The sequence below is a fragment of the Xyrauchen texanus genome, chromosome 32, assembly GCF_025860055.1.
Source record: "Xyrauchen texanus isolate HMW12.3.18 chromosome 32, RBS_HiC_50CHRs, whole genome shotgun sequence".
In the NCBI taxonomy this organism is placed as follows: domain Eukaryota; kingdom Metazoa; phylum Chordata; class Actinopteri; order Cypriniformes; family Catostomidae; genus Xyrauchen; species Xyrauchen texanus.
This window is the reverse complement of record NC_068307.1, coordinates 35,813,053-35,837,191: the sequence shown is the minus strand read 5'-3', so window position 1 is coordinate 35,837,191 and position 24,139 is coordinate 35,813,053. Positions and strand designations below refer to the sequence as shown.

The following is a 24,139-nucleotide window of genomic DNA, read 5'->3' as shown; positions in this document are numbered from 1 at the left end:
CTGTGTGCTGTTCTCTCTTTTTTTTATCATTACCAATTATTAATTGGTGATTTCTGTTTTAACCTGTTTTTTTATTTGATTTATTTTTTTAACTTATGTAATGAAAGTCAGCAACATTTTACTTTTTAAAATAACTGAGTGAGCACTTTTATTTTGTGTGTCCCAACCAATGCAGCTGACAGCAGCACAGGCTCAACAGTGGTAACAGGGGCTTCGAGCTACCAAGACAGCACCTCTCAGCAGTCCCATTCAGAGCCAATTTCCACTGCCCAGAGGGTCTTAAGCCCTCCAGCACAGCTCCTTGCTCAGTTACCACAAGGTTCCCAACAGCCATCAACTGTACACCTGCCTCCTGGGAATCAACAACAGCAACCTGTTCTACACATGCACCCACAACAAAGCATGGGCCAGCTAATCCAGGGGACCCAGCAACAACCCAGACCTCTGCAGCCCCAAGGAGCCCAACAACAGCCTAGTGCTCCTCTGCACCAGGTAGCACAAGCACCAACTCCAGGTTTGGTGCCTCAAGGACCCCAGCAACAACCCACAGTCCAGCTGCACCAGCAATATCAGCAGCAACATCAAGGGGCTTTTCAGCAATTTGCAGGACACCTGCATCAGAGCTCCTACCAGCAATCACCAGTAAGTTTGTTCTTGGGTTTCCTTTACAACCTAAGTTGAACTTTACTTTGTAAGAAAACCCAAACAAAACCCAGACTACCATCATAATTCCCATCCATTTACTTCCTTAGTTCCAAGGTCAGTTGTTATGTTATGATGAATTTATTTTTTAATATGTTTTTTCTCAAACCGTGGATGAATGAGCAGCAACGTGGCAGTGTACCCTGTGGATTCCAGAGGCCTTTGCTATTCTCTGACAGCTTGGCGGGGACCAGACGTATCAGCACCTCATTCCTTGAAACCTTAAAGAGGAGAACCGACCTGCAGGATTACTTAGAAAGGCTGCATCATCCAGCGAGCTCTAGTGATACAATGGATGAGCCACTTTCTAAAAGTGCCTTTACAGCATGTTCTTCATCATTCACAAATGATGAACAGGCACCAATGAATGTACCTAAAACTACCACTGAAGCCTCTCATTACAGTTTACAACATTCTGAGCTGGTGAATATGAAAGTTCAGGTTCCAACGATGCAGTCCAGACGCAGGAACTCAGAGGTCCACCCACATTACTGCCAGGCATGTATGGCACTGTTGCTGGCTGGAAGGTCACGGAGTCGTGGATCTCTGAGTCAGGCTCCTTCACCTTCTTCCTCTCCTGTTCACCTAAACTTGCCATCTGTTTCCTCCTCAAAACCATCATTGCCACCTGATCTGACTCATCCAGACCCGACTTCACCAACTTATGGGATCCTAACATCTCCAACTCCTACAACTGCACCCTGCTCAGAATATATGGCTCTGTCATCTTCTGTTCCCAAGAGTTCAATACCAGTTCAAATCACCCCACCTTCTCCAGTTCATAAAGGCTATTCTCCTCCGAACGTTCTAGTTACAACTTTTCCTCAAAACATGTCTTCATCACTAAACCATAAATCTACATTTTCCCCTGTCTACATATCGATACCATCACCAATCCACACATCTACTACCAGACGAATGTCCTTATCTTCTCATGCTGATCCACCATCCTCACTCAGGTCCTCCTCTCCAGTGTCCCCTATCTCCTTGAGTGGGAAATATTCTCCTAGTTTGGGAGACAACTCAGATTTATCTCATCTCCATCGCTGTCTACATCATATTATCAGTCGTCGCACCAGCTCTCCTGTGCTGATTGACAGTGCACAGCCTGGAAATAGCCACAGTGATGCTAGTGCTAACAGCTTCCCTGTACATCAGGTCCAAAGCATGAGCTCTTTAGCTCTTCACATGCAGGACAACAAATTTGGACCTGGTCTTGTGGTAGGTGACCAATAAAATATACTTGCTATGATCCCGGCAAGTAAATCTAGAACTAGAGATTCGCTTTTGGCTCACCCTCACTTTCCAAGCTTCTTCTTCACCTTCTTTGGAAAAACCTGCTTCCAGAATATGTTGAATAGCTGCTAAATACCCATTTATCCCACTATTCATGTCTGTGTTGTCTTAAAGAGGAGATTCATTTCTTGATTAAAATAGAATATGTTTTCTCTGATCACTGTTATTTCCTAAAGAATAAGAAATCAGATTGTTGTCAGGGGACTATTATGTCCTTTTGAAGGGCACAGTCTTGTGAAAGATTTAGAGAATGGCACAGAAAGCTTACAGAACAATAAATGACTGCTGTTGCAACCTGCAAATTACCACTGTCAACCTATATGTGGCCCTTCATAGAGACACATCCACTGTGTGTAGAGCAAATCACTGCTCTGATATTTAATATCACCCATTTTCTCCTAGCATTTTGTTCCCTGTCAGTAGCTGATAATTTACCTGTCACATCAAGCCATGTGCTGCTGGAAGTACACTCCCCCAAATATTTTGAATAATAGCTGTTGACTGTAAAAAGCCTATTTGCAAATGTCCTTGTAGTAAGATATGTTTGTGTTTTCCAGCCTTCTGCACAATTGGTTCCATCTAAGACAGTCTCTGCTCCAGCTACTCCTGTACCACATGCTCGTCCAAACCCACAGGGTGTTCCTGCCTCTGCTCTCACATCACAGCATAACCAGACTACTGTACCAGTAGCACAGGAGGTAAGACTGCTATAGGAATATTAGCTGTTTGAAGACATTCTTGCCTTCCCTTAATGCTGTGTGTGCTACCGAAGTATTCGTTTAATTTAGTTTTTGTTTCTCCTTGTGTTTGTATTTCTCTCAGTTTCATCTCTATTTCCATCCTGAAGCTTTCCTACCTCAGGTAGACCTGATCTGTAAAAACATCCTGATATTGAAGATAGTGGCCTTCAAATGATGAAGATTTAATTTACAAAATGCCCTACTTTTCAGTAGATTAGCCAAGTACAAATCCAATAAACCATTCAATCATCAAAATTAACACAAATATCAATGCAATTTCACCATTGACGTTAGGCAGTTGGGGATAAAGATATGATTGCCAGTGTAAATTGGGGGAGTAAACTGTTGAATAAATCCTACTGAAATTTTGTTTAACTTTTAGTATCACTATCTCTTTCTCTCTTTTTGTCTTTCCCAGACTTTATCAACTCTTTCACCCATAGTGCAGTCATCTTCAAATGCTCAGTCCATTCCACAGCATCTATTACAGTCAGCATCTTTAATGCTCAGCACCACTACACTCCCTCCACAGCCGGGGCTGAATGTTCAGACTGCTACCCATCTCCAGCCTCTACATATTTCCACACAGGTCAGTTTATAAAATAAAAGAATTTAGGACTTTGCATGCAACACCTTTTCCCAGATATCGGAACAAGTACACTCTTTGGCAAGGGTGAAATTTGTTCAACTATAGATGTTAGAAATTGGGGGATTTTCTTGATTCTGCATGCAAATACACTACCGGTCAAAAGTTTTGAAACACTTGACTGAAATGTTTCTCATGATCTTAAAAATCTTTTGATTTGAAGCTGTATGCTATATGTGTTAAATTAGTTTTGTGGACAACATTTTTATTGTGCCACCATATTAATTAATTTAATTATAAAACTAAAATGTAATAAAAAAAAAAAAAGATTGGACCAAATAATAATGAAAAGCAGCCAATAAGTGCCCAACATAGATGGGACCTCCTTCAATACTGTTTAAAAAGCATCCCAGGGTGATTCCTCAAGAAGTTGGTTGAGAAAATGTCAAGAGTACATGGGAGAAGGCAAAGGGAGATTATTTTGAAGATGCTACAATATAACATAGTTTTTATTTATTTTGGATTTTGTTTAATCGCAACATAATTCCCATAGTTCGATTTATGTTATTCAATAGTTTTGATGACTTTATTATATATTTTTTTTTTTCTTCTTCACATTTTAGAATAATAGTAAAGAATGAGTAAGTGTTTCAAAACTTTTGACTGGTAGTGTATATAGATGTCTTCCTTTCCTCTGGCTGTTTACATTTCTATCCTGATCTGTATTCTTTAGTTTCCTTCGCAATATCCTCTTTTGCCTGAAGGGGGCGTACCTGCAGGGACAGAATCAATACCTTTCTCCTTAGTCTCTTACTCTTCTTCCTACCCCACAAATGCCCCTCCAATATCTTCTCCCTACCCCTCACTAAGCCCAATCAGTGCTCCTCTTTCTATGGTACCCATGCAGAATGCACCATGTATAATAGGGGCAGGCACACCTGTGTCCACCCATCTGAATGTTCCCACTCCTATACCTCTCCTGGCTATGGCCCTGTCCCCTTCCATAATTCCCCCCGAGCAACATAAGCAGATGTGCTCTCCTGTTCCACCATCAGAAGGTTCCCTTTTTCAACCCCAACCAACACAGCCCTCCTTGCCTACCCCTAATCCAGTCTCCTTCAGTCTACAAGACCCATCTATTCCTGAACCATTTGCAGAGGTAAATGCTGTGGTTTCCTTCAATGCCTTATTGATAAAATGTATTTATGTACAGATAAAGTGGATCAAATTGCACTACCGGTCAAAAGTTTTGAAACACCCATTTTTTTCTCACATTTTAGAATAATAGTAACGTCATCAAAACTATGGAATGACATAAATGGAACTATGGGAATACTATGTGTTATATTTTAGCATCTTCAAAGTAGTCTCCCTTTGCCTAGAATTTGCAGACATGTACTCTTGACATTTTCTCAACCAACTTCTTGATGTATTACCCTGGGATGCTTTTTGAACAGTATTGAAGGAGTTCCCATCTATTTTGGGCACTTATTGGCTGCTTTTCTTTATTATTTGGTCCAAGTCATCAATTGTAAAAACTTTTTTTTTATTACATTTTAGTTTTATAATGAAATACATTAATATGGTGGCACACTTACATTTGTATCTACAAAACTAATTTCTAACATTTAAGCATACGCCTTCAGATCAAAAGATTTTTAAGATCATGAGAAACATTTCAGCCAAGTGTTTCAAAACATTTGACGGTAGTTTATTTCTTTGATCACACAAGTGTAGTTTCCCAGTAATTACTTTCAGAGGCACAATGCAATAGCAGTACATTAAGCAGGATTGGTGCAATAGAGCTTTGTCATAGCAATCAATCTACAAACCTTTGGGATCAATGTTCTTGCTGTACACTGAACAATGCAACATTTTTTTTTTTTTTTTGGCAACAGGAGTACCCTCATCATCTGGAATCTCAGGTCCTGGCTCCAGTTCACACCATTCTGTCGCAGGTCCAACCTCCTTCACAGGACAGCCAATCAGAGCCAAAATTTAAAAGTGCCCAAGCCCAGTCTGAAAGCATGGAGCCACCTCTGCAGCAGGCTGGAATACAGACAGGATTAGCTGTTCCTGAGAGCACTTGTATGCCTGGAACAACTCAGCAAATGCTGGACACTGCACCGGAACCCAACCAAGTTCAACCAAGCACTGAGGTGAGAGCCACTTAGTATTGTTAGTCTGACTGCAAATCCATAAATCTGATTGTAATATGTATTGAAAATCTCACACAGCTCATTGAAAAAATCTTGTTTTCCAAACAGGCACCTGTGTCTTTTCTACTCCATAGTTATGTATGTGACAAGTAGGTATTGTTGTTGTTTTTCCACTACAAATGTATATGGGAATTGCATGAATGGGAATGCAACCACTATGGGTGTTCTTTAATGGTATAATCTACAATGTATGTACAGTATCTGTTAAGTTTTAGTGGTAGTTAATACAAAATGCATTCAAACAGAAGCACTCATGACAAATTGTTTACTAGCAAATATTTTAAACTGAATCTGATTTTGTCTTGTTTGTCTAGCTTAAACCAAGATGCAGGATCTTGTAAAGAGATGACTGACAGCTATGAAGGATCCACTGGCGGAGGGAAGGGTGACGGCAAACCCAAAAAGCACCACCGCAAATCTACTCGCACACGGTCACGGCAGGAAAGAATAAACAAACCCAAGCTGAGCATGCTAAATGTGAGGATTAAGATATTTCCCTATCAAAAATACAGATTATGTTTGCAGTCTCCTCTTAAAAACGCTCTTGTCCTTCATTCATCCTTGCAGGTTTGTAATACTGGCGACAAGATGGTGGAATGCCAGCTGGAAACACACAATCATAAAATGGTGACCTTCAAATTTGATCTAGACGGGGACGCACCTGAAGAAATAGCCACTTATATGGTGAGATTAAGTTTCTGGCCTGCACTGACTTTAAAAAAACATAATGACACAATATTGTGGTGCTGGAAATCTGGTGTGAAAACAACTTAAATATGAATTTGTGTAGTCATCATACAGTGGCAAGAAAAATTATTTGGAACCTTTGGAATTAGCTGGTTTTCTGTATTAATTGGTCATAAAATGTGATCTCATCTTCATCAAAATCACAAGTATAGACAAACAACAATGTGCTTAAGCTTACAACACACAAACAATTATAATCTTTCATGTCTTTATCGAACACATCCCTTAAACATTCACAGTGCTGTGGAAAAAGTAATGAACCCTTGGATTACTAGTCGATCCCCCTTTGGCAGCAGTAACCTCGACCAGGCTTCTCCGGTAGCTGCAGATTAGAACTGCACAACATTCAGAAGCAAATTTGGACCATTCTTCCTTACAGAACTGCTTCAGCTCAGGCATATTCTTAGGATGTCTGGAGTGAACAGCTCTCTTGAGGTCATTCCACAGCGTCTCTATTAGGTTAATGTCTGTACTCTGACTGGGTCACTACAAAAGGTGTATTTTCTTATTTTGAAGCCATTCTGTAGTGGATTTACTTTGATGTTAAGGGTCATTGTCCTGCTGCATCACCCAACTTCTACTGATCTTTAGCTTGTGGACATCCACCCTGATATTATCCTGTAGGATATCTTGATGAACTTGGGAATACATTTTTCCCTCATTGGTTCGAGCAAGCAGTTCAGGCCCCGAAGCAGCAAAGCAGCCCCAAATCATGATCCTCCCTCCGCAGTACTTCACCATTGGGATGATGTTTCATTTTGGTATGCGGTGCCCTTTTTACGCCATACTTAGTGCTGTGTGTCTTCCATGGACACCATGCCTGTTTAATGTTTTCCATATAGTAGACTCAGGAACAGAGATGTTAACTAGTTCCAATTATTCCTTCAAGTCTTTAGATGTCACCTTGTGGAGCGGAGGGGGGCGGGGCCAGGGCGGAATATCGCGCGCCCGGTCCCCAATCGGCCTGATGAGGCGCGCGAGGGATAAAGGCGGCCGGTGACGATGGTTCGAGAGAGAGAGAATTACGGACATGTCCGTCATGTGTGTTTATGTTTGTGCTTTTGGTTTAAGTTTACATTAAAATATTATTTATGTTGACAAGCCGGTTCTCGCCTCCTCGCCCATCCATTGGTGCCGAAACCCGGGAAGGAGGAGGGATGCCCGTCGCAGAGTCCTCGACACTGCCGTCCACCCAGGGGAGCGCCACTGCCATCTGCCGGGTGCCGGAGTAGCCCGACCGCCCGGATGCGGGGTACGGCCGTCGTCCACGCGGCAAGTGGGGACTGGATACCCCGACCGCCTGGAGCGAGGGAGCCGCTGCCGGGGGCGGAGGAGTGCCCTGCCGTCCCCAGAGACGCGGAGGGGTCGAGGGAAGACCGCCGTCCGCGAGGGGAGGAGGCAAGAAACTCTCCGACCGCCCGGAGCGGTAGAGCCGCTGCCAGGGGCGGAGGAGTGTCCCCATTTGCCGCCAGAAAAGCGGAGGCGCGTTCTGCCTACTGGGGGTCGACGGTTTCACTCCGGTTCGCCCGGGGTTGGAGCGGCTGTCGTCCGCCTGAGTATGGAGGAGTGTTCGAGGACCACGCAACGGTACATCAGAGAACCAGTGAGTGAGCTTTTTCTCTCTCTCCTCTCTCTCTCCCTTTCGCACCGTGTTGGCCTTTTCCCTCGCCTATTTTGTTTTTTTGTTTTTTTGTTTTTTTTTCCCCTCCTGTCTCCTCTCAGGGCGAGGAAGGCGGGGATGACCACGCGGGACACAAGATACACGTCATGCCGGTGGCACCCCGGCCTGAGATAACGCCGGGAGGAGTGTGGAGTGGAGGGGGGCGGGGCCGGGGCGGAATATCGCGTGCCCGGTCCCCAATCGGCCTGATGAGGCGCGCGAGGGATAAAGGCGGCGATGGTTCGAGAGAGAGAGAATTACGGACATGTCCGTCATGTGTGTTTATGTTTGTGCTTTTGGTTTAAGTTTACATTAAAATATTATTTATGTTGACAAGCCGGTTCTCGCCTCCTCCTTGCCCATCCTTTAACTGTTTTACACACCTGTTAAGCATTCTGCAGTGTGACCTTTTCAGTTATCGTGGCTGGATGGCCACTTCAAGAGAGAGTAGCCACAGTACTAAATCATTTCCATTTATAGACAATTTGTCTAACAGTGGACAGATGAATATATAAGCACTTCGGGATAACTTTTAACTCTTTCCATTGATGCAAAGCAGCAATTCTTGATCTTAGGTATTTTGAGATCTCTTAAATAAATGCAGGTAGATCCAAAGGGTACACATACTTTTTCTTGCCACTGTATGTTCAATGGTTGTTTGAGACATATAACAATTGATTAAACTATCTGGTCCAATTTACATTTCTTTTCTATGCAATCTTTTTCTGTGCAAATTATTTTCCTTTGTGTATCAGGTGGAAAATGGTTTCATTCTACCAATAGAAAAGGAGATCTTCATAGATCAACTGAAAGACATTGTTGACAAGGCAGAGGACATTTTGAGTGAGGACATGGATGAAGAAAAGGCTTCAGAACTTGGAAAAAGTCATGGACAAACCCCTGGGGAGGTAGGGGGAGAGGTAATACAGGGAGGTTGTTCAACATGTTACATTTTAAATACTGTATGTGGAAGAAATTGTATGTGAAGTGGGTTTGCCATATATGGACACCACTAAATTGGGTAATTTAAAGTCTAATTTTTCTAGGGAATGAAAGGTCTGCAATCCGGGGCTCCTCAGCCAGTTTATCAACAAAACGGTAAATTTCTCCCTCCTCTAATTGGCATATTAAAAATGAATTCTAATGTTTCCTGAAAAAAAAAATGGATGGATCGATATTTTGGAACAGGTTGTTAATACATGTTCTTCTTACCTTTCCTTAGTTCTACACACTGGTAAGAGGTGGTTTATCATCTGCCCTGTGGAAGAGGCCCCAGCTGCTGCCAGTCAGGATGCATCGTCAGATGGGGGCCCATTCACACAATCTCTATCCTCAACAATAACTGATGGTACTGCCACTGCTCAACCTGCTGAGAGTGTCTCAACCCAGCCACCAGAACCCAGCACAGGATCTGCTTCTGTTTCAATGGGTAATGTCAGTTTATGTCAATATACACTACCGGTCAAAACTGAACCACTTTGAAACACTTGACTGAAATGTTTCTCGTGATCTTAATATTTTTATGCTTAAATGTATGAAATTACTTTTCTAGACAAAAATATAATTGTGCTACTATATTAATTTATTTAATTATAAAACAAAAATGTTATATAAAAAAAACCTTTTTTACAATTGATGACTTGGACCAAATAATAAAGAAAAGCAGCCAATATAACAAAGTTTTTATTTATTTTTGAAAAAAATAAAATAAAAATAAAATAATAATAATAATATATATATATATATATATATATATATATATATATATATATATATATATATATATATATATATATATATATATATACAGGTGAAACTCGAAAAATTAGAATATCGTGCAAAAGTTCATTAATTTCAGTAATTCAACTTAAAAGGTGAAACTAATATATTATATAGACTCATTACAAGCAAAGTAAGATATTTCAAGCCTTTATTTGATATAATTTTGATGATTATGGCTTACAGCTTATGAAAACCCCAAATTCAGAATCTCAGAAAATTAGAATATTACATGAAATCAATAAAAAAAGGATTTTAAATACAGAAATGTTGGCCCTCTGAAAAGTATAATCATGCATATGTACTCAGTACTTGGTTTGGGCCCCTTTTGCATTAATTACTGCCTCAATGCGGCGTGGCATGGATGCTATCAGCCTGTGGCACTGCTGAGGTGTTATGGAAGACCAAGATGCTTCAATAGCGGCCTTCAGCTCTTCTGCATTGTTTGGTCTCATGTCTCTCATCTTTCTCTTGGCAATGCCCCATAGATTCTCTATGGGGTTCAGGTCAGGCGAGTTTGCTGGTCAATCAAGCACAGTAATACCATGGTCATTGAACCAGGTTTTGGTACTTTTTGCAGTGTGGGCAGGTGCCAAGTCCTGCTGGAAAATGAAGTCAGCATCTCCATAAAGCTTGTCTGCTGAAGGAAGCATGAAGTGCTCTAAAATGTCCCGGTAGATGGCTACGTTGACTCTGGACTTAATAAAGCACAGTGGACCAACACCAGCCGATGACATGGCTCCCCAAACCAACACAGACTGTGGAAACTTCACACTGGACTTCAAGCATCTTGGATTGTGTGCCTCTCCATTCTTCCTCCAGACTCTGGGACCTTGGTTTCCAAATGAGATGCAAAATTTGCTCTCATCAGAAAAGAGGACTTTGGACCACTGAGCAACAGACCAGTTCTTTTTTTCTTTAGCCCAGGTAAGACGTTTGACATTTGAAGCCCGTGTCCAGGACCCGTCTGTGTGTGGTGGCTCTTGATGCAGTAACTCCAGCCTCAGTCCACTCCTTGTGAAGCTCCCCCACACATTTGAATGGCCTTTTCCTGACAATCCTCTCCAGGCTACGGTCATCCCTGCTGCTTGTGCACCTTTTTCTTCCACACTTTTCCCTTCCACTTAACTTTCTATTAATGTGCTTTGATACAGCACTTTAAGAACATCCAACTTCTTTTGCAATTACCTTTTGAGGCTTTCCCTCCTTGTGGAGGGCGTCAATGATGGTTTTCTGCACAACTGTCAGGTCAGCAGTCTTCCCCATGATTGTGAATTCAACTGAACCAGACTGAGAGACCATTTAAAGGCTCAGGAACCCTTTGCAGGTGTTTAGCTGATTAGAGTGTGACACTTTGAGCCTACAATACTGAACCTTTTCACAATATTCAAATTTTCTGAGATTCTGAATTTGGGGTTTTCATAAGCTGTAAATCATAAAAATTATATCAAATAAAGGCTTGAAATATCTTACTTTGCTTGTAATGAGTCTATATAATATATTAGTTTCACCTTTTAAGTTGAATTACTGAAATTAATGAACTTTTGCACGATATTCTAATTATATATATATATATATATATATATATATATATATATATATATATATATATATATATATATATATAATAAAGAATGAGTAAGTGTTTCAAAACTTTTGACCGGTAGTGTATGGATTGACAACTGGGTGTATACAGGTGTTTAGGCAGCGCAACATAGCAATATTGGCTCAACCAATAGTGTTTGTTTGGGAGAGGACTACCAGTTTCCATGGAGAAGTGTTTGGGAAGGCTGTCTAAAAATAGTTATTATTTTTGCAGTTCAGTTATTTTTTTGTATTTTTTAGTGTCACTTTTGGTGCAGAAATTATACACTTCACCTTTAACAAAAGGTCTGTTTTGTTGATTTTTCTTATTTTCTATTCATTATTTTCCAACCATACAGATTCTGAGGCGTGTGCCACAGCACCTCCATCTGGAGGAAGTGATCCCTATGGGGTTTGGAGCCCCCTGTCTTTGACCACTACAGATCCTCTTTTTCTGGCTGCTATCTCCCAAGCTCCCCCTGTTCCCCAAGCCACCACAATGCCAGTCCAACCCTCTTCCCATCCAGAGGAGGGGCCAGATTTCGACTCCGCCCAGGTCAGTGTTCAGGAGTCCAAACTTTTTGTGGATGAGACCCAGAGTGGCAGATTAAGCTCCATCAACCCTATCCACACTGCTCAGCAGATGGCTGAGATTGCATGTGCTGCCTCCATAGAGGAGGATGTGCCATGCTGCCCCTTGGTCATGCCACTGTCCCTCGAATTTAACAATGAGGCTCAGAGATCATCCTCTATAATGCAACCACCATCAGAGGACAGTACATCTGCTCGCGATCAGCTCCACTCCATTACATCTAGTCGAGTTGAACGCGTACAGCAGCCTGTGGTGATGCAGCAACCTGTGTCCAATGTGGGTGGAGCCAAGGTTCCTTCTCTGCCCCAAAGCCCCGCCCCTTCACAGCACCACTTTGTTCCTAGTGAATCCGATGGGGAGGGGCGAAGGGGAGGGTTTGTAGACAGCACCATCAAGACACTGGATGAGAAGCTGCGGAATTTACTTTATCAAGAATATGCTCCTATGTACCCTTCCGGGAGTGCTGGCGAGACTCCAGGATCTGGCACAGAGTACATCCAGTCCCCACCAGGACCAGAGTGTGCAGTGGGAGGGTCAGGGACTAGCACACCCAGTCTTATGGGAGAGGGACGATTCAGAGCAGGAGAACAGTTGGTAAGTTTAAGGTCCATTCTTATGGTTTTTAATAGATAATCCCAGGATTCGTAAATTAAATCTGCTTCAACAGTGGTTGTTGTATCTTCAGCCCTTGCATGCATTATACAATTATTGTCCTATATTAATAACCTTGGCATGTCTTGAAGACTAGGGTTAAGGAATCAATATACTTCCATTGAAGTTCTCCTTCGTTCAGGGGTAAAAAGAAGTTCTAAACAAGTTCTAAACAATTGAGCAACGGTATACTTTTTGTGAAAATTCAGACTGTGGGAGGCATTTAGAAGTACATTTAAATATAAGGACACTCAGTAAAACCTTAACTAATGTGATATTAAAATGTGTTGCATTATGCAACAAATTAATGCATATTGCTGTATATGCATTAGAAAATGTGCAATTTTTCATGATGCTAATGCGCTAACACGCTCGCTACACATGGCCATAATATGCCATAATTACACTCTGTTAATGTAATTTATGATAACACTGATATTACTGCAAAGATAGGTTTATAAAAGAGAATCCAGACTAAAGAATGGCTATGGTGGCATATCTTCCTTTGGGGAGATGTGTGAATGGCTTTCGCTGCAGATGTGTGAATGGACACTTGAGAGTATTAGAGTAGATGTGATTTCCTTTGTAGAGTTATTAAGGATCGCTGTTCTTTTCTGCATATCGCTGCGCCATTTTGTGTTCCATTCTGCATAACACGGCGGCTCATTTTAGCTTATCGCGGCCCATTCGGCCCGTTTCACGGCCTACCCACCGGCCCGCTCGGTTTTCCCGATGGCAAGTCCACTGCTGATTGGCGCCAAAGTGTGTCAGCCCACAGGGAAAATGCCTGGTATGCCAGATTACCAGTCCAGCCCTGTCATTTGGTAAAAGGCTGCTGAGGGCAGTAAATCAATTAAGAATTTTATTTTTTATTTCCAAATATTTCTTCCTCAAAAGTACTAAAATAATCATTAAGGAACCATTAAGGAAAGTCTTACGAAGACCCTATAGAGCTGTTCAGCCGTGACATCAACCCTTACAAAAAATCTTAACTAGCCACAAACTTGCCACAAATTGCTGCTCTTTATTTTCACATGCAAATGAGCTTGTGATTCACTGCAAATGTTTGCTAGAAGTTTGCAGTTCTTCTTACCAGTAGTGGTAAACCTCTACTTTTGTCAACAATGGACAATTTGCCCCAAGTTTGCCACAAAGCTCCTTTGCATGTGAAAATTATCAGTGGAAAATTTGCGGCAAGTTTAAGGTAATCTAATTTGCCATGGTTTCCCTCTGGATTTTCCTATGGGATTTATAATGGGGTTGAGTAAAATAACATCTGTGGTAAACATTACTTGATGATACGTGGATGTTTTGTTCTACAACATAAATTGCACAGTCATACCTCAAATGTGAATTTTGAAGCTGTATTGAATTATTGAATTTAAAACGCATGACGGCTTCAAAATTCACGTTTGAGGTATGACTGAAGTATGAGGTGTAATTTATGTTGAAGTACAAAACGTCCATGTTTTGTCAAGTAATGTTTGCACAGACCTTTATAAAAACCTATAGGAAAATCCAGAGGGAACCCATCATGAATTATCTTCTGGGTTTTTGGACTTCAAGCTGAACAGCTCTATTAAAGACCATTACACCAAAATTCTGTTCACCAAAGCGAAAGAGATGCAGTTACAAAAATGTCATGTTTGATGGATCACAACCAAAAGACTTTTTGATTAACTTTTTTTGTGCCTCTTTTAGCCTCAGATTCCAGAGCGTGTGGACAGTTTAAGTGCTCTCAGCGACTCTGCTGTTGGAGGTATGAAAATATTTAATATCTTATTACTCATGAGGCATGGGAATGTTGGTCATTTATAAAAATGCATTTCATAATTTCATATAGCCTTTCTTTCTCCACAGTTACTGTGTCAAGGAGACATGTGATGCCACACTCTGCCTCGTGCTCTGGTTCCAGAAGTCGATATAAGGTACATCCATAATGTCTCCTGCAGGAAAAAACACAAAACAAATGTAATAATTATATACTTTTTACCTGTTTTCTAATCTTGGTTTCTTGGTCAACACAAATGTTGAATATAGAATGACGTTAGATTTGTTTCTGGGCACGTAACTTGTTTATTGTTTTAGTGGTTGTATATCAAGATTATTAGTAAAAGAGTTATTGTGATATTCACTTACCTGTGCATTTCCATCATTGTGTCATCTTATTTAATCATTTTCTTTATTTCATCGGATTAATTAGATGATGCCTGGCACCACTGACATCATGTTAGGTCAAGGGAGAAAACAGCGTAGCTTAAGCAGCACAGCATCGCCAGCACACCCTGATGGCTATTTTGGGGAGTGTGCCATGTACGAAGAGCCACCAGCATCAGCCACCATTGTCGGCAGGTTTTCTGTGGTCAGTACAGAGGATGAAGTCACACGCAGGAAGTACAGCAGCAGATACTCTGCCCCACCTGACTTTTATTTGGATGCCCCACCTCCCTTGACCAAACGAGGCTCCCTGCCAAGGGCCCAGACCTCAGTCTCAGTGGATGTTACTGTTCACACCCGCTTCATGTCTTCTGACTCTGGGGCTGAGAGCAGCCCTGCCAAAATGTTACCCACAACCCCGTCCCGCCATGGGCGATCTGAAAGGAGAGGAAGTGACCTCATGAAAAGAGCTGTGGCATTTCTGAGGCGCTCTGGACGTAGTAGTAGTGTGCAAAGCTCTGATTCGCCAAGCAGAAAGGGAGGGGTGTATGGATCCTATGTCAGCAGTGACAATGACTCTGAAATGGAGGATTCAGACATAAAGAGGGAGCTTCAAACACTGAGAGAAAAGTGAGTTTAGCAAATGTCTGTGTGTTTGAGACAGACAAATAAACAAATAAATAGTAATGAGGGAAACATTAAGAAAACAGAACATAAGAATTAGGTAATCACCATTTTTGGCTTCTCGTGTACAGGCACATGAAGGAGATTACAGAATTGGAGGCCAACCACCGAGAAGAGATTGAGCATCTCTATATCAGATTAGGAAAACCACCTCCTCCTGGTCTTTATGTCTCATCCACAGCACCCCCTGCTGGACGTAAGCGTAGGACCAGCAGGCACAAACTGAAAGCTGGCAAACTGCTCAGTCCTCTGGTGCAGCAACTGAGAAACGTCGCTTCTAAGACTTGTGACAGCAGCAAAACGAATGATTTAACAAAATCAGGTAAGAATTATTTTCGTTTTGAATTCTAATTACTACAGAGTCCTTAGAAAGCATACATATCAAAGACATTAAAGGTGCACTCAGTAACTTTTTACCTAGTGGTGTGGATGCAGCATTGTTCAAAATAGTTTTCAGTTACAGATGCCATTGTAGAAATTCACTATTCACAGTCAGCCATGATTAATTTAATCCTAGAGTGAAAGTGTCCAATAATAGGGCAGTTACTGAGATTAAGCAAGTAGTGTACAGCTGGTCATGTGATTCTAAAATGGCAGCCCCCATGATGGCGCTCCTGCCCCATGTAGAATAAAACCACTTTTAAAAGGTTACTGATATGACTAGAGTCTTCATCTCATGTGAGTGGTCATGATTTTATACATGTTTCAAAATTACAATTAATGTCCTTTGGAGTAAAACTTTTATTATTGGGAAAAAATTACTGAGTGCTCATTTTACTGTATAACATGCTCCTCAGCCAGTTTATCAACAAAATGATAAAGGATTCTCTTAAAGGGATATTTCACATAAAAATGAAAATTCTCTCATCATTTACTCACCTTCATGCCATCTCAAGCCAAGATTTTAAGAAGAATATCTCATCTCCGTGAATCCATAAAATACAAGTGAATGGTGATCAGGCCTTTGAAGATCCAAAAAGGAGATAAAGTCATTTTAAAAATAATCCATTGGTTTAATCAACTCAGCTGAATGTCTTCTGAAGCATTCCAGTTTTTTTTTTTTAAGAACAGACCTAAATATAACTCCCTTTTCACTGTACATCTTGCCAGTGCAGTGAATATGGCATGATCATGATTTAAAGCTTGATGCTTGCTGCATGTGCAGAGCACTAGGTGGCGCTATTGAAAATGTAATCAAGCTTGAAATCATGATTGACAAGGAGACTGCTTTCAAGACGTATAGTGAAAAAGGAATTTTAATTTTGGTCTGTTCTCACTCAAAACCAACTGGATCGCTTCAGAAGACATTGATTAAACCACTGGAATCTGATGGATTATGTTTATGCTGACTTTATCTGCTTTTTGGAGCTTCAAAGACCTATTCACCATTCACTTACTTTGTATGGACCTGCAGAGCCAAGATATTCTTCTAAAAATGTTTGTTTGTGTTCTGCAGAAGAAATAAAGTCATACACATCTAGGAGGATCTGTAAATGATGAGAGATTTTTAAAAGGTTTTTGGGTGAACTAACCCTTTAACATTTGGAATCTACCCAAGAACATTATTACTGATACTTTACTCATTTTCAGCTGAGTGTGCCCAGAGCTTGAATGGGTCTCCTGCCAAAGCTTCCAATATATCTGATGGCAGGGCTTATTCTGAGACTGGGACTCTGCCTTGTTCTGTGTCTGAGCCTGTTCAGACACAACAACCCTGCTCTATGAAGGGATCTTTATCGTCTGACAACATCTACTCTGGTCAACAGGGAGAAGGACCAGGGCCACGCAGCCAGCCAGCCCAAGGTGACTTTAATTCTTACATTTCCCAGCTTGCCCTTTTAGACTGTAGGAAGTCCTACCGTCAGTAGAATCAGTTGGCAGGTTTGTTAGTAGATATTGACTGATTAATTGATTTGAAATGTATTACCCTGTCAATACCTATGGATCACCCACCTGCAAAAAATTGCATATATTAAAGAATATAATGTGTTCAGGTATTTTGGAACCAGAATGCTGTAATATGATATGACATTATTGCAAAACAATTTTCACAATTACAAGTGTTTATGCTTTTACAAGTTGACTGTTACAGTTAATGAATCAATTGAAAATAATATATTTTCTTTGTTTCCACCCTGGATATTGAATGCCTGTGGTAGTGTGATTAAGTGTCTTACTCTACACCCACCTCTGTACTTCTGTCTGCAGGGTGGCCTCCTTCTCCCCAGGCGTCTGCACAAGTCACCTATAAATCCAGTAGCAAACCACGCGCTAGATTCCTCAGTGGGCCTGTTTCTCTGTCCATCTGTTTGTATCTCCTTTCCGGCATTACCCATGTCATAAGTCCAAAACCACTGCTATATTTCTTTGCTCTCTCTTTTTCTCTTTTATTAATCACATTACTTATCTTTCTCATTATCAATATCTATTTATCGGTTTTCTACGTGATTCTTTATTTCTTTTGTTCATTCCCTTGTTTTTTTTCACTCTCTCTCTCTCTTTGTTGATCACTATTCAAATTAATCTAGATACTTTTGTGTTAAACTGACTACAGCTCTGAAATGAACAGCCGGTAAGAGCAAAATGCAGGTTAATTTTCTGTTTGGCCTGGAATTTTCACAGTGGTGCTTTTTCCTTTCTATCAAAGTCTGTCAGCTAAAGGAAATATAACACATTCCAGTTTTTTTCCATAAAGATGGTTCTGTAGGCCTACAGTCACAGTAAGGTCGTAGGTGTTAAACAAAACTGCCCTTAGATAGTCTCCTGCTGCTCATTGATAGCCTCACACCCTGTCTACACTGGATGCGAGTGGCGCTTTGTGTCAAAAGCAAATACATCCTGTAGCCAGTAAATCTTTCTACACTGGAGCATCAGTTGTGGCACAACAGTAAACAGATATCCTGTTCCAATTTGTGTTGAATGCTCTGGTACTGCTCCTGCCAACAAGAAAAAATAAGCTGTTTAGAACATTCGCTTCGATGCATCCAGTATAGAAAGCCTCAAGCCGTTATGGCACGTCACATTGAGAGATGATCTGGGTGTTGGTGTCAGTTAGGAGTAAATCTAGAAGCAAGATGAAGCCATTGTTCAGGACCATTCATGCCATTGGGAAGAAGGGAAGACCACTCTCAGACTTCTAGTGGATGTGCGAGCAAGTTTTTATTACCCACTAACCACAAATTCTCGTAATGATTGCATTATATTACCAGAACCGAGTAATTTTCATGATGTTTGGTTCCATTACTTGAACGTGTAGCCTTCTGGCGATGCGGGCCAAAAAATCGGACTGTGTTATTCTCCATCTCATACTACACACATTCGTATAGTGGATATTCTTGGATTCAATCCAAACGAAAACCATTTTTCAATGCTGCACACCGCTCGTAATTTTACATCGTAAGACATAGGAAATGCTGCAAAACCTAGTGAGCTTCCTATGGAGGCAGAGTTTTAAGACATCATAGGTGAAATTTAAGTGCCCAATACATCACACATAAAACTCTGAACCTTCAACCAAAATTCTTGGATCTTAACACACCACCAAAAAACATGGGTTGTGTCTCCATCTTCTGATTAGCATCGCCAGCTGGTGGGTGTGCCTGTAAGACCAAGCCTATACAATCTAGAGGGGGTCCAATAGAATAGATGTAAAATCTTGAATTGTATAAGGCGCACTCTTGCACCTCTAGATGCAGACTTGACGTTTTTTTTAATTCTAGCCCACACTCCCTCCTCCAATACCAAGTTTAAATCATTCTCCCATAATCTCTTGATAGAAGTTAAAGCTCTGTCCCCCAGACTCTGAATTAGCAGGGATTAATACACTGATGACTCAAGACCTTTTCCAAAAGTAGTATTCACCACTCCCAGAGTATCAGCCGCTTTAGGGGGGTGTATGCTACTCCCACAAAATAGTACAGAGCAGGTGGCTCAGCTGTAAATACCTATAAAAATGGAGATCTGGGAATTTGGTCTGGGAGACCAAATTTTCAAAGGATCTCAACACTCCACTCTCATATAGGTCACAGAGTGTAGTAACCCCCCTCACAATCCACTCTGACCTGCAGAAAGGGATATATTAATACATAATTTTGGGTTAAGTATTCCCGAACCTGTACATTTCCAAAATCTTAAAAAGATAATCCCATTCTACCATATCAAATGCCTTTTCGGCGTCAAGTGAGATGGCAGCGACCAGAGTCTGATCATTCACCACTGACCACATGATATTGATGAAACGCCTAATGTTATCAGAAGAGCTACGGCCCCATAAAAACCCCACCTGATTTATATGTATAAGAGATGTCATAACTTTACTTAATCGGTTAGCCAAAATTTTAGACAATATTTTAACATCTAGCTGGATCAGGGAAATTGGATGGTAACTCTAACACTTGCTTGGATCTTTGTAATTTTTAAGAATCAGACTGATCCGGGCTTGCGTCATGGTTGGCGGAAGCTTTCCATTCTTTAATGATTCTGTATAAACGTTTAGCAAAAGTGGATCCAATTCTGTAGCATAAGATCTAAAATAACTCAGCTGCAAGACATCTGGACCTGGAGCTTTGCCTGTAGGCAAGGCCTTTATTAACTCGCCAAGCTCCTCCAAGGTTATCTCAGAATCAAGAGAATTATTTTGCTCAGCCGTCAGTTTAGGAAGTTCTAATGGTTCCACAAACCTCATCAGGAGACGAAGACGTGGGACTATAGAGATCAATATATAATTCTTTTAAAAGCATTATTAAGATCAATGACTTAGGTAAATATTTCACCACCAGCAGATTTCACTGAGGGAATGGTAGAAAGACTGTCTCTGTATTATATGTCTATCCAGAGGTTTTCCTGCCTTATCCCCCGACTCAAAGTATGACTATATTGCTCTGAATTGCCAAAACTCCACCTTCTGTGACAAAATAGTATTATATCTGTATTTCAATCTAGTCAATTCTCTGAGGCCATCAGACGACATTCTGCGCTTCAGCTCTGTCTCGGCACTTTTAATTTAAGGCTCATGAGAATCAATTACGTACTGGTTGTTTATATGACAACATCTAGATTAAAATACACATTTATTTTTGTTGTAATAATGTAATAATCAGAAAACCAAAAATTTCAGAGTACAGTATTGTTTATTTCACTCATATGTGTGTCAAATCCACTTGTAAAATGGAATAATAATAAAAAAGAAATGGCCGGCAAGAAATCTGAGTGGTTGGTACTTTGGTATTTTTTCATTTGTCAGCCACCTTGGATGTAGGCTAAAACTTTCATTTCTGACCCTGCACACTGTGAATATAACCTTGCATTTCACCATGTCACTCTTTCCACTTATTTTAATATTTTGAATTCAACTTACATCTAATGTTGCTTTTTACTCTCATTGTATTGCATTTCAAACTCTTAAATTGTTAGATGAAAATTTACAGTGGTTTGCTTCCAAAGACTAATTTCACTTTTTTTTTTTTTTTTACTTTTGTAGGGTCAACACTTAAACGACTGTGTCTTGGAAAAGAACGTGGCAGCAGTAACTATTGTTATTTCTAAAGTTTCACCATTTATACTATTTCATATTTCAAAAAATTTGAAAATGCTGCTTCAACAATTAGCTGTGATGCTAAAAACATTTGAATCATCATATTATTAGAATCATCACAATAGCTTTGTTGTTGTAACATGACATATGCACAGTTTTAGAGTACTGTAACTTCCAGATACTATGGATTGTATTTAGATGGTTGCCAACTTTTCGCTACATGAAAGCAGACCACTTGAGCATTATGCCGCTACATTATGGGACAATACCTTTCGTATTGGGGGGTGCATCCCAGCTTATTTGGGACTATTGGCAACCCCAATTTAAACTAATTATGAGATATTCATAAAACTAAAATTGACTTTTTTCATAGGATCTGGAGCATCGTCAGGTGCTTCTCAGTCCCCAGTGCCTCCTGGATCCACTCCTCCACCTCACCAGCCAATTGGTCTCGCCCAAACACAGACTAACAACAGCAACAATAAGACAGATGCTATGCACCTTTATAAACTGCTGGATAACTGGGCAGAAGAGGTGAGGTCTTCTTCATGCTTACACTCCTTTAGTCTAAGACCACAACAATTGAACATTATTAAAAATCCTTCCTTACTAAGCCAATACAAAGTTATTAAATTGTGATGAATCGGAGAATGTTAACTTACAAAGGCATTGTGTGATGCTAATGTCTGTGTTTTTAGGCTCCAGTGTCAACAGAAAGAATAAATGCTTCCCAGCTCCCTCTTTCTTGGCCACAGATAGATTACCATACTTCAACAGTCGCAACTGACACTTCACAAGTGCTCCAGTGCAGTTTCATGGTTCCTGGTGACCCTTTTGGAAACATGCTAGATGCTCCATTCCTTGACATGGACCACTGGCCTTTAGTGACTGCCACTCTTAACCAAGGAGTCTTTGCTGTCCCAGCTGTGCATTCACCCCCTTGGACAGCACCTTCCTCCCCCATTGAACTCCCCAGAACCAGGACCATGTAGCATTACCATCCTTATACCAATAGTTCTTACTATGTCGCCAAAAAATATTTATTCTTTAGTTTCTTTAGACTGCTTTTAGTCCTGTCAGTGTGCAGTTCTATCTGTTGCAATTACTAGCATGTAGTTGTTTACAAGGCATAAGTAGTAATCCAATATGAACATGTAAATGTTCTTGCCAACAATGTAAGCATTTTCTGTGAATTAGTACTGTACATTCAGTATTATTGTATATATTCATTCAGCCTGGCATAACAAAATTTTAGCATAGGCTATGTACAGAATGTATATTTTTCATCTAAATCTATTTTGCTTGCTTGTTTTTCTGCAGAATTAACTCCTTAAAACCTTGATCTGTACACGTATGTAAATGCTATTAATGAATATGCCCTAAAATTGGTGTAGATATGTATATGCACTGTTTATACATATGTAAATATACGCTCTGTCTCAGATGTGCATAAACTTGACACAAAAATGACTGAGATTAAGGTCAAGCCATGGATTGGGTTGAAAAGTATCACTATTACATCAAAGGTTGGTGAAAAGACTTGTAGCTTGTAGAGATGATCCCGATCACAATGATCACTGTGAATGTTTCACCCGGCCTTGATTGATCACTGATTTCACACAGCACTACCCTAAAACTCATTATCGCATGCTACAAATGTAACATGCACAAACAGCACTGAGAAACAAGGGAGAACTTTAACAGACTGTACATTTTAGGTGAAAGCCTGAAAGAGTGCCTTGAACAGCAACTGGGGACTGAACTGTGTACCAGCCAATGTATCGAGGGTAAAGGTGACTGCTATAAATGTTCTGTTAACAAGAATAATATTAACTAAATCCCCCCCTCCCCCCTGCAGTTTGTGATTCAATTTATAAAATCCATTCAAACACAACATATTGATGGTTTAATTCATTACGAGTGTAATTTTGTTTTGATGGCATGTGCCGTAATAATTGGGAGAATATTTGGTAATTTTCAGCAGTCATATTCTGCATAAGAAATCTAATATAGTACAAACAATTCCCAATAATCTAGGGATGGGTCAGAATGGTTGACTAGTTGTCCAAAAACCAACTAGCCGACTAGTGTGTTTTTCTATTTTTATTTTATATTTGATATATCTTTAATATTTTTACAGGTGATGCTAAAGGAGATGAATTTAGAGACCCAACTTTGCAAAGGTTTTACCATGCTGACAACGCATGTGATTTATGCTATAATTAAACATAATTGTTGTAGCAATAGCATGGGGCATATTGTGACGTGACAAAACTCTACAATGCAAACATGCAGTGCTGCTGCACTTGTAATGTAGACTCTGTGAAACTATCAAAAATAACCTCTCTGAGAAGTTGTCTCTAAATTCATCCTCTTTAAAGCACCGTAGCTACAGCCATCAAAGCACGACAAATTTGCAACCTTCAACAAAACGTCTCTACACATTTATTGTCAGATTTCAAATGCATATTCTGACCTGCAGAGAGCATTGTGCCCATTATAATGCATAATCTGTAGGTCTCTGTTTTTTTTAGGACTGAAAGTTTTGTGCAATAAAAAAATTATTAGCCTCTTTATGTGTTGAATGTCATTTACTCAATTGAAGGATTGCTCTTAGCATCTGTATTGCTAAGAAATGTGTTTGTTCAGTGTCTGGTATGTATGACTCTAAACCAGTAATTATACCGTTTGACTTATGTGACGGAATGACCTGCCCCTCCCTCTCGTAATCGTCGCCCCGCCTCTTAGGGCCGTCCTTCAGCCAGGCCCACAACAGGAGTGGGCTGGTGTGTGAGAAGAGTGGCATTGTTAATAAGCCTCATTCCGATAGTGGTGGATGAGGCACACTGAATAATGCTTCAGAGCACACCTCTTCTCAGGGAGCCGGCTTCAAATATTCATGTGTGCACACTGGCATCCTTGCAAACCCAGAACCAGAGAGGGGAGGGTTCGGCCGAATTAGATGGAATGCCGGACCTGCTCCTCGGACCCCCCGTGCGAGTTAGATGTGTTGTGGGCTAGAGACCAGGCCGCTTCCCTCACACCTGCCGTGGGCCTGGGAAGGCCGTTGCGGCCGTTGGACCCTGCTCAAGCATGAGCCACTCCATGGACACACACCTGACCTTCACTGTGCTGAGTTTTATCACAAGGATGCCAGATCCCCTTTTGTTTTGGACACATTCCCCATTTGGGCACAAACAGCGACGTCA

At 40.7% G+C, this 24,139-nt stretch overlaps 1 protein-coding gene across 4 annotated transcripts in view; it reads left to right on the top strand.

The window, feature by feature from the left end:
- The window catches only part of LOC127625710 (serine/threonine-protein kinase WNK2-like), a 46,376-nt gene extending 23,314 nt beyond the window's left edge, over window positions 1–23,062 (top strand). The window contains exons 8-29 of one of the 4 annotated variants that reach the window (XM_052101061.1): window positions 176–642; window positions 2,556–2,696; window positions 2,821–2,859; window positions 3,157–3,327; window positions 4,058–4,483; window positions 5,223–5,483; window positions 5,592–5,632; window positions 5,858–6,020; window positions 6,111–6,227; window positions 8,706–8,870; window positions 8,997–9,048; window positions 9,173–9,379; window positions 11,673–12,499; window positions 14,258–14,315; window positions 14,417–14,484; window positions 14,760–15,343; window positions 15,469–15,719; window positions 16,988–17,200; window positions 17,606–17,680; window positions 20,877–20,921; window positions 21,304–21,464; window positions 21,629–23,062. In XM_052101061.1, coding sequence (XP_051957021.1) covers window positions 176–642; window positions 2,556–2,696; window positions 2,821–2,859; window positions 3,157–3,327; window positions 4,058–4,483; window positions 5,223–5,483; window positions 5,592–5,632; window positions 5,858–6,020; window positions 6,111–6,227; window positions 8,706–8,870; window positions 8,997–9,048; window positions 9,173–9,379; window positions 11,673–12,499; window positions 14,258–14,315; window positions 14,417–14,484; window positions 14,760–15,343; window positions 15,469–15,719; window positions 16,988–17,200; window positions 17,606–17,680; window positions 20,877–20,921; window positions 21,304–21,464; window positions 21,629–21,922 — 4,826 coding nt within the window. In that variant the 3' untranslated portion in view covers window positions 21,923–23,062. Of the gene's footprint in view, window positions 1–175; window positions 643–2,555; window positions 2,697–2,820; window positions 2,860–3,156; window positions 3,328–4,057; window positions 4,484–5,222; window positions 5,484–5,591; window positions 5,633–5,857; window positions 6,021–6,110; window positions 6,228–8,705; window positions 8,871–8,996; window positions 9,049–9,172; window positions 9,380–11,672; window positions 12,500–14,257; window positions 14,316–14,416; window positions 14,485–14,759; window positions 15,344–15,468; window positions 15,720–16,987; window positions 17,201–17,605; window positions 17,705–20,876; window positions 20,922–21,303; window positions 21,465–21,628 lie in introns of all 4 variants that reach the window. The other 3 variants (XM_052101060.1, XM_052101062.1, XM_052101063.1) reach the window with 3 other exon arrangements.
- The last annotated feature ends 1,077 nt before the right edge of the window (window positions 23,063–24,139 follow it).